At 46.0% G+C, this 16,265-nt stretch overlaps 1 protein-coding gene across 1 annotated transcript in view; it reads left to right on the top strand.

Moving 5' to 3' along the window:
• Positions 1–16,265, top strand: part of FOXK1 (forkhead box K1) — a 25,759-nt gene that overhangs the window by 5,953 nt on the left and 3,541 nt on the right. Inside the window, exons 5-9 of the mRNA XM_014520093.2 lie at positions 8,632–8,788; positions 9,721–9,867; positions 11,773–11,966; positions 13,640–13,806; positions 14,527–14,808. Of these exons, the coding sequence (XP_014375579.2) occupies positions 8,632–8,788; positions 9,721–9,867; positions 11,773–11,966; positions 13,640–13,806; positions 14,527–14,808 (947 nt within the window). The remainder of the gene's footprint in view (positions 1–8,631; positions 8,789–9,720; positions 9,868–11,772; positions 11,967–13,639; positions 13,807–14,526; positions 14,809–16,265) is intronic.

The raw sequence follows: 16,265 nt of genomic DNA, 5'->3' as shown, positions 1-16,265 counted from the left end.
CCGTTCCGCCGCGGCCCCCCCCTCCCCCCCCCCCGGCTGTTCCCTCCTTGCCCTCCTTCTCTGGGGCTGGGTTACTGTACCTGCAGTAACACATGCACACCCTGCTCAAAACAATGTCCCAGCCTTGCCCTGCTGACCCCATCTGTCTTGCTCTTGCCTTTCTGTTTACATTTTAGCTCGCTTCACTCCAGGTTCTCTGTCTCAAGCCTCTGGGTTGTTGTTTTTTTTCCAGCCTACTTATTTTCTCTGAGAAGCTGCACTGCCTCTGAGAGGGAATGAGCTTTAGTTAAACAAAACCAAACCTGCCAACCTCAGCAGCTGCACAATGCAAGACTTTCTCACTTCTAGGAGGAAACGTTTCCACCCTTTGCTTAGTCAGGGGGTACTTTGTCCCTGGGAGCTGCCATTTGTAAACACGTCTGAATCCTATTTAGGAGTTGCATGGCATTAAGTAAGAAGACGCTGGCTGGCAGCATAATCTGGGAGAGGCTGACAGCCCCTGGCCTTGTTTCTTCCTTTTGGAGTTCAGATTTCCTTAGAAAAAAACATTGCTGCTGTGTTCAGACAAGTTTGTTGCAAACTATAAAGTCACCACAGAAAAGTCTGGGGTTGGAGGAAGCAGCTTGTCCATACGTTCAGGATGGCAGCCACATTCAAGCAGGAACATTTTCAGAGTACTGAAATAACTGTGTGAGAACCACATGCTGGCAGGCTAAATTAATTTCTGTCTGGTGTGTTGTGAGAGCCAGGTATACTTCACATCTCATGCATTTCATATACCTGTGATGTCAAACCTGCATAGGAAATGTCCCCTTTGGATCATCAGGGGACTTGAGGAAGGGCACTTGATACCTGAAAGCTTGTCCAACCATTCTCTCCACTAAACAGTTGGCTCAATAGATGCGGCCACAAAATTCCTTGCCTCTCTTTTGATAACGGACAAATACGGTAACCTCCAAACTCCTTCTCTGCACTATCAAAATCTGTCCGACTTAAAGGCCTTGGTTATGCTGTAGACTGGTCTCATCCACACACGTGCCTTTTTGTTGCGCTATAACTAGGGACCTGCTTAAATCGTGGCGAGACTAAACAAATTTTGCAATTGATGGTGGCATAAAGAGCAAGCTCCGCAGATATTTCCCGGATGTGATCAGCGGGCTCCTCGGTGCTGGTTGACACAGAGGCCCTGGCGGAGGAGGAGGGACGACGGGGAGGCTGCCCTGTTGTCTGCTGGCTGCCCATTGTGCAGCCATGCCCCTCGGTGCTGATGGGTGAAGAGGCCCTGGCAGGTGAGAGAGAACAAGGGAGCGGCCACCGTCTTGTCTGCTGCCCTTTGTGCCACCTTGCCAGCTGGCACCTTCCCCCTGGGCTGGGCCACAGCAGCAGTGAGGACCACTGGCCCCCCACTGGGGAGCCAGCTTTTTATTTTTATTAAGATTTTTTTTTTTAAGTTGATTTTGTGGACAATCTCTGATTTCACTGTTTCCAAGAAATCCACACAGTCACAAATTGAGTAGACCCGTAAGTATAACCATATTCCCTGGCCCCATGGTGGTGGTTGTTGCATTCCTCCCCACCTCCCTTTGTAGACAGATCACTAGATGGGGTCTGTTGCGGACCCCATTTTCCAAATTTCTACATAACATCACTTTGAATATAAATATTTAACATCAATATTTCTGTCCTCAAGCAAGTTGGCCACTGATTTGTTGTTTTGTTCTGGCAAGTCATTTAATCTCTGCTGCAATTCTTTCCTTGTATAAAATTGATGTAGTAATAGGTCCCTTCCAAAGACAGGTTGTAGATTAAATTGTGTTCTGGTTATTCAGACATCAAATGATATATAAATATATGTATTTCCACGGACAGATTGTGCAAATAAATGGCTGATGTTCCTGGCTTCTTTGATAAGCTTGATAGGGCCCCAGGTACCTTGTATAAGGCTATAACTAGCTTTTTGAACTAGCTTTCAAGGTCATTTTGGATTCAGTCCTAAATAAGGGGTCTTGTTTTCTAAAAGTGAACAGTGAAAAGAGCTGAAGGGCTCCTGGGTTTTAAAATGTGGATTTATACATTGCTCCCTCTCCTTCATACTTCCTCTACTCAAGCACAGGAAGCCATTTTCATCCAGTGAAGAGCCTTGAGACAGGCAGACAGGCATTTTACAGATGTGTAGTTAATCCACTACTTTCTGCATCTGGACAAAATACTCAGCACCGGTGGGAATCAGGCACAGGGAAGATCCAAAATAGTAGGCCTCTGAGCCACAAACCAGCTAACCTGCTATAGGCCAGTTGTGTCAGCAGACTTCAGCAGGCTTAGGAGCTCCTGCACGTGGTTGATGTTGGGTGGAGACCATGGGCTAGAGGAGAAGGTGCAGATGTGTCACCAGCAGCACAGACACTTCCTCTTCCCTCTGCTTCCCCAGATTAAAGAATTCATTGAAGCCACAATTGGCGTGAGCTCACTTCCCTCTAGAAAGAGAATTGTGGGAACGAGGGCAAGTTAGGAAGAGGCTGAATCTTTGCGGGTACTTAACGTTCCCTTCGTGCGGCTTGTTCTATTGCCGTGGGTTTGAGGGGGAGGGTTGTTTCAGTACTCAAGTAGGCAGACCTGTTCTCTGAGAGGGGTCTTTTCGCATCACACTCCAATTTGGTTTGGCAGCTTCCCCTCTTATGGCTGCATTTTTTTAAACCTGTCTAAAACGTGCAAAAACCTGTCTTTCTTTTGAGCTACATTTGCGAGGCTGGGGAGAGAAAAAGCAGCAGAGCATTCTTGCCCGTTGCATCTGACTGGCATAACCTGGAAATGGTGCTTGGCTGTTTTGTGAACCGAGACACTGTACTTTGACCCACCACTTGCTTATCAGTCGCATTGTTTGGTGCCTTTCCTGAAGGTTCACAGAATGGGTTAGGGCAGTAGGGGTCAAACTTTTTGGCCGGCATGCTACAAAACAGCCCTTCGCCATCCCTCGATTCAACTCCAATCTCTTTCCTCTGCCCTGTCTGCTGCTCTGCTTTTTACTTCCTGTCCTATCTGCTGCTGCTTTGCAACCTATCTCCTTCCTAATCTGCTGTGTGCCACATGCAGGGGCTGCCCCTGCCACTTGTCACTCATACTGCAGGTTGGCTGCCCCGGATTAGGGTACGGTCTTGGATTTTCAGTTGCAGGGAAACAAGCCACCTGCTGTTTTTTGGGGAGAAAAGCAGTGGGAAAGGTTCTCGGTCATAAATGACCATTCTTCCTTTGCACTGAATTGGTAGAAATGAACTGCTCTTGCAGATGGGAGCAAGGCACATTGGCCGCTTGCTTCAGTTCTGCCTTTACTGTGCCCATTTTATGGACAATGGATTTCACTCTCCAGGATGGCTTTCCCAAACACTGTACACATGAACACAGATTTCTTTCCAATTCTCTTGCAAGCGCAGATTCCCAAGTAAGAAAATGCTCATTTAAGAGTCCAAAACAATATATGGCCCCAGAGAAGACAGGCAAGAGCTTTAATTACTGAAAATATGACTTGGATAAACATTTGAAAGTCTTAAGCTTGAGAAGTTAAGTCAGGAGAAAGGAATGGTGTTAAACACTGGTACAGTACAAGTCACCTCATCTGGCTGCCTTTCCTTCTGGGAAAATAATGGCACCAGGTTTGGGAAATGTGTTCATTTCCCAGCTTGCATGTAATCTTTCAGTGTGACCTTAGACGAGCCATTTGACTTTTCTGTTAGTTTAATTTTCCCTATGAAATGGGGCTAATACTTCAGTAATGACTTTTGTGAGGATTAATTCACATATATATAATTTGCCAAGCATATTACCGTAGGTTCTGTAGAAATGCACCTTGTAGCAGCGCTCTAACTGTTGACAGGTTTGGTTTTTAATTAGATGTTAGAAGGTGCTAAACGTGCAGCTGTCTTCTGGCATAATTTAAGTAGTCCACAAGTGAATCCAGGGACATGAAAAAATGCAGTAGCATTAAGAGGAGATTTTACTCACCATGCATGTCCTGGCAGCCTGAAATGAGTCCATGTAGTTGGCGTTGTGGCTATAACAGCCCAAGACCACCAGCTGGAAGAGAAACCAAGGAGGAGGACCAGACCCCAGTCACACTTGCCATAAACTGGCAATGATTGTTTATATCCTAGACTGCCCCTCACCCAGGCAGCTCTACACCACATGCTAAAACCTGTACCCGAGTGTATCTTGTCAACTTGCAAATCTACACGTAGGTGGTTACTATGCATGAGTTCATATATCCTCCTCAAAGTTATGCAATGCTATGTTTTCTTCTTGCCCCTTTACCCTGGGCTAACAGGCTGCATGACAACTGCATGTCTTAGGTTGCACCAACATACTCCAGCTGCGCTCCATGTAGTCACCATGCATGGCGTCCTGTATCTTCTTTCTTCTTCAATCTCTACAAACTCATGTAACTATCTTTTTTTCTGAAGATTCACTAATAAAGTTTGTAAATCTGTCCTGCAGCCCCACCACCTCTGGCCGTCACCTCTTCTCTTACTGGTGAAAAGCTAACTAGTACTGCAATAAAAAACTGGTTGTGACGAACTGAGGTTGGCAATTCTCTGGGTAGTGGTTGTCCATCAAATCTAAAACAGTGTCTCATCCTGGTGTGACTGGATTTGTGCTAGCAGAGGTTGCAATCAGGGGTAAAACAGAGATGCTGGACACTCCTAGTTATTAGGCTCATTGGCGCGCTGAGAGACATGGGACGTTAACTTTGGTGCCCTGGCCAAATTCCACCATGAGCAGCTACAGCTGGTCTGCTTACATTTTCTGTGGCATTTCAGTTGGATAGAAACACTCACTTCCCTTTCTAAATATTTAGAAATGCTGTATTGCACCCAGATGTGGCTGCCTTTTACTGTTGTTTGAAGGATGCATGTCTGTAACTTGTCAGCGTCTAAAGTAGCTGGGGATGACAGATGCAACAAGATTTATTTGCCCGAGAGGTGTATTCCGAGTTGTCTTCAGTAGCAACAGCCTAAATATAGAAGTGAGCCATATTCAACTGCATGCCAAGTGACTGTGTTTTTTATCAGTAAAATGTATAGTAGTATGAAAATAGATTCAGTTATCTTTCATAGCATTTCTGTCTGACACAGAGAGAAGTGTTTGTTTACCTCCTGGTGTTAAAACCGGGGGTGTGCCCAAGCGCACACTTCCCCTGGCCTGGCCGCTGCAGGGGTGGGAGGAGAATTCCAGGAACTCCAGGAAGTCAATAAGTCACTGCTTTGTGTGTGCGTCTGCTTTAATCCATATATGAATTAAATTTGATCTTAATCCTTTAAACATTTGTTCACAAGACCTTTTCTTCCCTCTCTGTCCCACCCTCTTTGCAATATGAAGGCTGCTGCAGCCAAGGCTCAGGATTGTGACCGGGGTGTGCCACTGCTCCTGCTGGGACTTGCACCTGGAGGTTTCTGGCTAGAGGCTCTTGCCCCTCTGCTTGGGGTCTGACTGACTATTTGGAGTCTGGAAGGGATTTTACCCCGTGGTCAGATTGGTATGAACGGTGGAGGTTTTTGTCTTCCTCTGTAGTGAAGGGCAAGACTCTCTTCCTGGGATCTCTCAAGCATGTTTTAATAACCTCTGCAGCAACCAGACACTGGCTGCTGTTGTCCTCTGGTTTTATCTGTGGCAGGGTCTTTTGGTCATGAGGGTTGACTGAGTAGTTTTGCTAAGAGGTTGGACTGGATTTTTGTAGGGTGGTTGAGAGGGGGCTGATCCTGCTTCTGGTGGCATTTAGGCCTAGATGACCCCCTTTCAGCCTTACTCTTCTATGGTTTCTATGAGCTCTGTCCCCTTCACTGATTGTAAATGAGCCTCATTTTCACAGGCAGCACTACGGTGTATAGGGCAGAAGCAGAAAGTAGAGCAGGAGATCAGACAGGGAGCACGGGGCAGGAAGCAGAAAGCAGAAGAGCTCAGGTAGGGAGCGCAGAGTAGGCAGCAGAAAGCAGAGCAGCAGATTGGACTGAGGAAGGGGATCAAAGAGGAGGATGCGGAGCTAATTCCTGACAAACCTGCCAGAAATGTTGGTCCCCATTGGCTTCTTCTATGCCAGCAATCCTCAGTGTCACCATTCACCCCTGGCCTAAAGTAACTGTTGGAGTGTCAGGATCACATGGGGGGGAAAAGCCCCATCATGGCTTAAGCAGGTTGGAGGATTTGCTTCTCCTGAATCTGCAGCTAAACACCACCACCAATCCCAGACAAACCAACCCCATTTCATTAGGAAAATTCTCCAGACACTTCTTTCCCCAGCTTCTTTGCCAAAGGGGTGATAACTGATTACATTTATTTTGAAGAGGCTTTGGGAGCACTCCAATAGAAGTGCTGCATGAGCTGCAAGTTCATTTTTTGATGGCTTTAACGAAGATTATATTTGAATTCACTGTAAACTTCAGAAGCCCAAACCTGAAGAGTAGAAGCCAGACTACTTCCTCTGCTTATCTTCAAGAATCAATTTGATGCCTGTGTCTGAACTGCGTGAGTGTTTTTGCAAGCCTTGAAGCCTATTGTGTGTGTGCATGTGTAGAAACACAAGGATGCATCATTTTAAAGTGTGCTGATTTATTTGAGATGCTCCTGTGACCGGCTTTCCACTTTTACTTGCATTTTAGCCGTTCTGTCTGGGGCTTCCTATTAGCATATATTTGCAGATGGCTAGCAAACAGCTCGGTTTCATCTTAACCTGTTTCTAGCCTGCTCATTACCATAGTGCTTAATGTATCAATTAACAGCAGCACTGCTTTCTTCCTCTTCTCCTTCATCAGATTTGCTTTCTATGGTTATTCCTGGAGAAATCTGTCTAAGGAAGGAATAACTTCATTGGCCATTTGATGCCTTCCTTTATTGGAAGAAGGCTTGAGCATATGCACATTTTCAAGGCTTGTCTGTCTGGTGAAACTACTGAAAAATAAGCGTGTTCACATTTAAAGTGCGGTAGCTGTTCTGCAGTTATGCCAGGTGTGGGCACCTTTATTCTGCTCTAAACATGCGTTCAGCAGTTTAGGTTATTCTGTTTCCAAAATAGACTTTAAAAAAAAAAAGGGTGGGGGGCAGGATTCTGATTGTGGAAGGGCTAATCTTGGGCTGTGTAGACAGGCCAAGCCCTTTCAGTGTGCTCTGAAAGAGATACGGATTCATGCCAATTGCTGGAGTTGGCACATGTTCATAATCACAAGCACTTTGCCCAAGCTACCTCAATTCTCAAGTGCTGAAGACAGTCTGATGTCTGATCCACATTGGCTCGGAGGGGCGTACAAAGGAATGATCTGTCTTGTATCTTCTAATTAGATTGTAAACTGTTTGGGGCAAGAGCCATCTTTTCCCTGCATTTACACATTACATACTGCAAACGAGTCCAAATCCGGCTCTTAGGATGTAATAGCTGGCATTTAAATGCACCGTCTTGCTGTTCATGACTGTCTTGCTAGGAAGCAAATCCCTTTCGACAGCGTTATTGAAGCCCAGTGCTGGGATCTAAGACTCTGCTTCTGTTCTGCTTTAGCTCTGCCTGAATATGGAGTAGGGGAGGGAGGCAGCTTTTCTTTCTCAATATGTGAATATTTGTTTGTCCTGGCTCTCCCATACTGGGGGTTAACTCCTGTGATTTGAGGATGGGCTATTGCACCAGCACTGAGCAGCTCAGCTTTGGGGCAGGGGAGAATGGGCTGCATCAGAGTGATGCTTCAGGCTTCCTCTGACAAATCAAGGATACATGATCCCCAGACAAGTCTTGCTGATTAGTTCTCTGTCTGCAGTATGCACTTCTGTGCATCTGAGCAGGGCTGCAAATTAGCCCAGCCTTTGTTTATTTGTGTCCTTTTACCAGTCCTAGCATGGCTCTTTGTGCTTCATAGCTGTTCTTGTACTGCCATCTTGCGGCAGTCCTTGAATGCTGATTTTTGTCTTTCCTCCCTGCAAAGATGCTGGCATGTTGCATGCTTTCTATGCCTGCAGTTCCCATTAGTTGTTAATAGGGTTTGTATGCTGATGGTTTAAAAAGACGGATGGCCCTCAGAGGTATCTGGGTTGAGCTGCTTTCGTTAACCTTGCCATTGTGGTACAGCCTTCAGGAACTCGTGCTGCTGTTACAATACAGGTGTCTACCATGGTGGTTTTAACCATGACATTGTAAAAGGAAGCAGCCCTTGCGAAGCAGAAAAATGGAGTGATCACTAGACAAAGAATAGCATTAATCAGCTATGACTGGAGTGTAAAGTCTCTAATTACTTTTATAACTTAGATATTTGGGAGAACTAAGCTCTGATACAGCATTTGGTTTTCAGTGAAGTCCTGGGCTGGCTGCACAGAGAAGGCACCATGCTTTCTGCTTTGAAACTGTGTGGTCTAGTGATGTGAATGTGATGGAGTCAGGAATCAAGCCTGCATCTATCATGGCCTTGTTTTATCACCTTGAATGAGACCATGTTGTATGGTTTGGATAACCCAAATAAAGAAGAATAGGCTCTGGGGATATAGAGGCTTAATTATAAACTGCTGAGGGGTCTTTAAAAGCTAGGAGTTATACCTATGCCTGTTGATTTCTGGTAATAAATAACTGCAGATGGATTGACGTTCTCTCTCCTCCTTCTTCCCCCGCAGTGTTCCCAACTCCTGTCCGGCCAGTCCCCGTGGTGCTGGGTCCTCAGGCTATCGCTTCATTCAGAACATTACCTCGGACCTGCAGTTGGCAGCAGAATACGCCGCAAAAGCAGCATCGGAACAGCAGGCAGATGCATCTGGCGGGGACAGCCCAAAGGTTCACAGAAACATTACTTACCCCACAGGGCTCTTGAAGAGGCAGTTCGAGCTGGCAGCGTGCTGCCCGCATTGACTAGAGCTGGGGAGGGGGAAAAAGTACAAACCCAAATGAAAGATGTACATTTTCACTAGGGTAGTGGACGTGCCCCTTCATGTTAGTTGGCAGTGGGCTCTCAGATGGTACCTCTGCCATTTTAGTTGCCCAGATGTATTTACTGCATTCACTTAAATGCCGCTAACTCAACCTTTTGAGTCTTTTTGAAGGGAAAAGTATGAAGCCATAGGCACAGATTTCCCCTGGGAAGCTATAGAAGAGCATTAAAACCAAAAAAAAAATGTATTTTCTCCTTTTAATTAAGAGCTTTACCACCATATGCAGCACTTTGTAAAATACTTGGGGGGAGGACAGGAAGGGGAAGGTGGAAATCCTGCTATGAACAATGTGCAGGCTAAGCCAGGCAGAAGGAGAGGCCTGCTGTCCAGGATCAGGAGGGAAGGGGAGCAGGGTGGGTAAATTCTAGGATTTTAACAACAAGCAAGAAAAGTGAGTGATAAGGAGGGAGCTGCATCCTGATGACTGAGACAGAGAGACTCCGTCAGAGATTTTGGCACTGAATGATCGTTCTCACTGAACCATCCCTTAAGATCACTAGGTTTTTCATTGAGAAGCAACGCGAGGAACTAGAAATGAAATAAACCTGGCAAATTTCGAGTGTTAGGAAGGACAGGGACCTCTCTTGGGGAGGGTGAATGGAGGGAGCCTAGAAGCAGAATGGGTTGGTTTGTGTTTATGAAAAGAACGTTGTTGCTTGGCAGAACGTTTAATGGTGCCTATGAAGGTGTCTTTCTCCTTTTATCTGGCTTGTGGATAAACGCCAGCATAAGTCTTACTATGAAGTGACTAACGTTCTGTTGTCCATTCTTTCTTAGGATGAGTCCAAACCACCATATTCATATGCTCAGCTAATTGTGCAGGCCATATCCTCAGCCCAGGACAGGCAATTAACACTAAGTGGCATCTATGCCCATATCACCAAGCATTACCCATATTACAGGACTGCTGATAAAGGCTGGCAGGTGAGGTCTTTATACCTACAACCTACCGACTTTGAAAATCCTTTGGGTTTCTTTTTTTATTAGATGAAATTATTGTTCTTTTTTTGCTGAGGGCTTGGGGCAAAGATTCTCATTCTTGGGGGCTGGGATCCTTGTTCTGTCTGTCTTTCCTGACCTTGCTTTTAGCAGTTGCTTCCGGCTTCTGGCCCGTCCCTTCAGGCTGGACTGATTTTTATTTTTATTTTTTTTTCTGTGACCATACCCAGGTATTTGGGAACAGTCCTCTGCAGAAAATGCTTTGCGATTACCCCACCTCAGCATGTCTCCACCATTCTGTCCTTTTGTCTCCAACTGCAGTAGTTACCCTCAGGATGCCACCATTGTTGCTTTCCTTTCCCACTGCATCAACCTTCTGGTCTTAAGTATCATCTTGGAGTGGGGTACATTAAGAGCCATGGGTCTGTACATTCATCACGGTCCTTGGAAATCTCACACAACTTGCATACAACTTCTACATATTTAATATTAAGTCAGGCTTGGGCGCTCAGCTACAAAAATGTTGCTTTTTATGGGGTGGTAGCCAGGGCTCCCCCTGCCATGTCTTGTCTTCCATCATCATGCCTTTGGGCATTGTTGTTTCAAGACGTTGAGACCACCCCCCACACGTGCAGCACGCACCAAAAAACTGCATGCAGATGCTGATCCCATTGTTACCTGCTCCCTGGAGTAGCACGGCTTTTTGCACTTGGCATTATGATCAGATGCACTCTGTCTACCCTGGTTTCCCTGCAGTTCCAATTGGATATGGAATTTAACTTGGACTACAGCATTGCTGTGCATTGTTAACCAGCAGCTGCTGCAGCCATCTTGCAGTGGTAGGTGAAGTGCTGTCTTCCTTTCCCTAGCAGCAGCCTCATTTTTAAAACACTTTTGTTCCTTGACAACTGCAAAAAAAAAACCAAAACACCATGGTAGAAGAAGGTTGAGAAATGAGTTTGCAGAGATGTAGGCTCGGTAGCTTTCTTCTGCCCTGTGGCAGGCAGTGTGGAACCTAGTCCAACATGGGACTGTTCATGTTATTCCAGGTGCCTGCCAAACTGCGTAGGTTTGGTAATAGGGTTGCTGACAGTCTAAAGCAGGGATTCTCAACCAGAGTGCCTTGAGGCCCTTTCAAGGGTGCCACACAGCGTTAACACTGTGGTGCCAACTCGATTCACAAGATTAAACCCAGAGATTTCAAATAGAAATCCGTAGTGTTAGAATCCTTCTGACCTGTTGTGGTCTTTCTGAGTTCTTGGCCCCGGAAGAACTCTGTTTGCATTCAAATATCGAGCTATCCCCAGGAGCCAGTGTTTTCTGAGGGAGGCCTCAAGAATAAAAAGATTGGAGAGCCACAGGTCTAAAGGTGTGTTAATTAGCCCGTTTTATTACGGAGTGTGGCGGCCTCTAGTGGTCTTTGCTCAAACACACAAATGAGCAGTTTGCTAAGTGAATAGTTTAGCCACACAACATTTTTTCACTTGCCTAAAATGTAAAAGGCTACCTCTGAGGTACACTAGTACATTCTAGCACAGTCCCACTGTCCAGGCCTTCAGAAAAGCTCTACTTTCATATCTTACTGCAGAAGAGTTTCTGAGCTCACTATCATTAGGAGGTATTGCTAAGGAATAGGTGTCCAAGCGGCTGCAGACAGCTCCATCTTCCTTAACGGTTGATGGAAACTTCTTATTTGTAATCTTCTTCAGGTTTTTACCAGTTACTTCCTTGCCCCTGGTGAAGGTCGCTGAATGCACAGCTTGCTTTTGGTTACGACCGATTCTGAAGGGGGTGGATATTGCTCTTCTGGCCTGGCTGTGAAGCCCATTTGACCTTCGTATGCTATTTCCATGCTGTGTAGTAACGGGCTCGTTCCTCTCCTCCCTGCAGAATTCCATTCGGCACAACCTCTCTTTGAACCGTTACTTTATTAAAGTTCCACGCTCCCAGGAGGAGCCTGGAAAAGGCTCTTTTTGGCGAATCGACCCAGCCTCTGAAGCCAAGCTGGTGGAGCAGGCATTCCGGAAACGAAGGCAAAGGGGTGTGTCCTGCTTTCGGACACCTTTTGGACCCCTCTCCTCCAGGTGAGCTCTGCCCCCTCTTCTGTTTCTTGTACCAAACCCTTTGAAGAATTGTTGTCCAATATGTCATGACAATAAATTTGTCCTCCTCTATTGGATTTGGAATGGTAACATGGCTAGATATGCCTGGAGAATGCTCGGGGTTTATTTTTTAGTGGGTATAAGATCACTGTTAATACATCTGTGTTTGCTGTAATTGCAAAGAGTTGCAGAACAGGTATCAAAGGAAGAAGTGGTATACTACAGTAGCTGTTGGTTTTGGAAGAGGGGTTCACATATGGATGAGGTCATATGAGAAATTGCTGTCTGATATATGAACCAGACTCTTGAGGGGACATTACTTTATTTGTCATGATTATGAGCAGTGGGGATTCAGACATGAGATGAGAGGAAATGAAATTGCTCCAGCCAGTGGGGTATGTGTAGAGGAGAAGCTAAACACTAACTAATGTACCTAATGCAGTATACACTTCTTAGCTGTTATATGTCCAAAAGTTATCTCAAAATGGAGGGAGACCAGGGAAAAACAATATCTCCAGTGACTTCCACATCATGAAGTGTGAGAGAGAAGAATGTATTTATTGATTGTCAAAGGAAATGGGAAGCCCACAGATAGTATACTTGTTTGACAGAAGCTTTTTCTATTAAAATGAATATAAATCAAGCCAGGCTTCTTCACAGCCCAGTGGTACGTGATCAGTTTATCCTGTGAGACCTGACAGCTAAACGTCACGCCCAGTTCAGTTTTAGATTCTAGAAATGACTGTGCAGGACCTAGGATTTAGAAATCCGTAAACTCATCTGTCTTCAAATATCTATGTTGGTCTGCTAAATTGCTGCACTGGCTCGAGAGTCTAGGAATGACTTCCGTATACTTGTCCCTCTCTGGGTTTGGGAGCATTGTTTATAGAGGTGATGTCTTGAAGACACAGTTTTTCTTGTATGTTTAAACTTTTGAATGCCTCCATGCAGAACAATGTTCTCATTTAAGGCTGGCTACTTTCTTGGTCAGAAGGGAAATGAAGTGCTTGTAGCTGTTACCTTGAGTTTTTGAACAGCAATTCACTTAAGTGACACTTGTACTCCTGAGAATTTCCTAATTCCTGGTACTGTCAACTTGAAGACGACCTTTTCCTGAGCTCTTTGTATCTGTTCTAGTTGCGAATAAAACCTGAGGTTCCCATAACTGAACAGCTAGCAGACATTTTTTATATTTTTTTCAGAGTACATTGTGGTGGTGTCTCTGTGTAGCCAGCTTCCCCTGTAAGAGCAGAAGAGAAATGGCAGAGAGGGCTGGGGGGGTCTGGGCTTCTGCCCCATTCAGCCCTTTTACACATCACCAGAGGATCAGAAAAATTCTCGAGTGTGTTTTAAATGTCAGGCTCTGCTAATCAAAGGGTCTTTGTTAGAAAAACGTATTTAAAAAGGTCGACTCATGTGCCTTTTAGGGTCAGATTTCATCTTGCTATGGGTCACGGCTGCAGAAAAGTGCTGGCATGCATGTGTCAGGCCTGTGGGCTTGTGAAGGGAGCGGGTGTACACACAGGGGAAGAATGGTTTCATGGTGCTGTCGGAGCAGAAGCTCCAGCTGTTGGAGATGCCTTTGGTTCTCTGTGAATGGGTTCTTGGTAAGTGCAGATGATGCCTGACTATTCATACTGTGTCCTGCATTCTAGGAGTGCCCCAGCCTCCCCAACTCATCCTGGCCTGCTGTCCCCTCACTCTAGTGGCCTACAGACTCCAGAGTGCCTGTCCCGGGAGGGCTCACCCATTGCACATGACCATGACTTTGGGTCAAAGTTAGCCTCTGTTCCAGAGTATCGGTATTCACAAAGCGCGCCTGGTAAGTAGTCTCTGTATTGCAGGAGAGCGCATTCATCTTGTCAGGTGGCCACAGTATTGAATGCTCTGCAAGTAGGTTGGTGGCCAGAGGAATGCCAACCTGTCAGGGAAGCATCTGATTGCAAATTCATCCCTTGCCTTGTAGGTCTGGAGACTGAGGAAGATTAGATAGCTTTAGAGCCTGTGTCTTACTAGCCTCAGCTTCCAGGCCGAAATAGGGAAAAGGAGCTCTGTGCTGCTGTGGTAGACTGCTACCAGTATTCAGTCTAGCTTACTGCTGTCCTGGGCAAATCTAAACAATGCTGCAGTCATTACTGTTCCCTCTCCTCTTTGGCCATTTAGGCTAGTTGCCCTCTTGAAGCTTCTGTGTGTACCTGTAGTCCTCTCTGACTAGCTCCTTAATAAAAGCATTTGTTGGAGACAGAGCTCAGCATTTATTTCTGCCTTGGGGGGGAGAGATTTGCAGGGTGGTGATCTTGGAGCTCAACACCCCCTACGAGTGTGCAGGCCACTCGCAGCTTTGCGTTCTGAGCATAAACATTGCATATGGTGGCCCTCAGCCTCACTGCCTAGGAGCTAGGAAATATAAGGGTGAAGGGGGCCAGCATGGCCTTTAAACCATGATTCTTCTCCCTTATGCTTGGGTGCTGAGCGTTATGTATCAGCAGTGCCTCAGGCTGCCTTCCATCTGACTCTAACAAGCATCTCTCTTCCATTTCAGGCTCACCTGTCAGTGCCCAGCCGGTGATCATGGCTGTTCCTCCCCGGCCATCCACTCTAGTGGCAAAGCCGGTAGCCTATATGCCAGCCTCAATAGTGACTTCGCAGCAGCCCTCTGGTCATGCAATTCATGTAGTTCAACAAGCGCCCACTGTTACGATGGTCAGGGTGGTGGCCTCCTCTGCCAACTCCGCTAACGGATACATACTGACAAACCAGGGCACGGCAGGCGGCACTCACGAAGCAGCCAGTGCAGTGTTGGACTTAGCTGGTGATCATCGAGGTACCTGATTTCTCCTCTCTGCTCTGTGCAAAGGAAGTTTCCAGCTCCTTGCATGAAACGTGGGAGGGAGTGGGGTTCACAGCTGCTGCATTTATTGGGTGTTTTATCTTTAAAATATCAGTCGTTAGATACCACTTAAATGGGGTCAGAGCTCCCATACTAGGTCTGCAGGGGATCCAAGATCGGCAGGGCCTTCACAGAGTAAGAGTCTACTTAGACTTTTCCAGGAGACAACCTTATATAGAGCAGTGAAATATTTATCGTGGTCCTGGTGTCACTCTGCATTGCCACTGTGGACCTTGGTCTGAAAGGCAGCACAGAGAAGCTGTTTAATGACTTGGGACTCTGTGACTGTCTGAAATATATCGCAAAGGAGGAAGGGTGCAAGCTTGTGGGAATGAGTTTTGTTGATGTGCATGCAGCGTCTCTGTTTAGAGGAATTGTCAGACATTTCCTCTAAACAGTCAGAGAACACTTAGAGAATTGTCTAACAATTCCTCTAAGACAAAGTGATCATATTAAAGATCTGTTTGTCTTTCTAAACGGGCAGCTCTGGTCTCAGTGAGCACTGTGAGCTAAGCTTGTAATATAAGAAAGGGGTCCTGGGCCATTGAATTCAGCCCCCTATGTTCACAGATCATTATTTCCCTAAGACATCCTAGAAGTCAGCATTGCAGACCCTCATGCACAATACCCGGAATACTTCCCATAGGTGAAGGTCTGGCAGATGAGGGCACTGCCTGTTCCCTGCCACTGCAATGACGGAAGGATTTGGTTAATAATTTAGTATTGTAGAGGGATCATTTTTCTTTGGCTGTGCCTCACATCCTGTTCTGCAGCCCTCAATGATAACTACATGCTGTTGCTGTACAGGTGTGTGCATCACAGATATGTTCTGTACAGGTGACTCACTCCTGGCATAGGAGCAGCAGGAGTGAATTCTACCCTCTCAAGTTGTGGGTGGGGTGAGACAAAGACTCTCTTCCCTACAGTAATCCTAAACCCTCAGCATTTCCTTTGGTGTTGGATGTCTTGTTTTGCTCCATGCCAGACTCTCCTGCTTGCCCTCTGTGAGATCTTGGGGAAGGGCAAGCTGTCACAGATTTCATGTTCTGTGGTTCTTTGGTATGATGGTGTGTGTTGCTGTGTCTCAGGGGATTGGTGTGGAGGCAGGGAACACGCCTCATTTAGGTTACATCAGTTGTAATCCATGCAAAAGCTGTTGGGTACCTGTAACTAAAAGAATCAGGGGGGTGGGGAATAGCTTTTTGCCCCATACAGGCCTTCAAAGGGAAAGTCTGTCCTTAGCGCTGGGGAAACAGTTTTATGGGGAAGTAGGGGTGTGCGATATGTTCTCAGGAGTACCTTTGCATTAAATCATTAGAGATGGCTGCAGAGTTTGAAAGGCTTCAGAATAATAATTTGTTCCCCAGAGTAAGTACCTGTCACTTTTGCTT

The sequence above is a fragment of the Alligator sinensis genome, unplaced genomic scaffold (assembly GCF_000455745.1).
Source record: "Alligator sinensis unplaced genomic scaffold, ASM45574v1 scaffold402_1, whole genome shotgun sequence".
Lineage (NCBI taxonomy): Eukaryota > Metazoa > Chordata > Crocodylia > Alligatoridae > Alligator > Alligator sinensis.
Note: the sequence above shows the minus strand (reverse complement) of the source record. Positions and strands in the feature narration are given on the sequence as shown.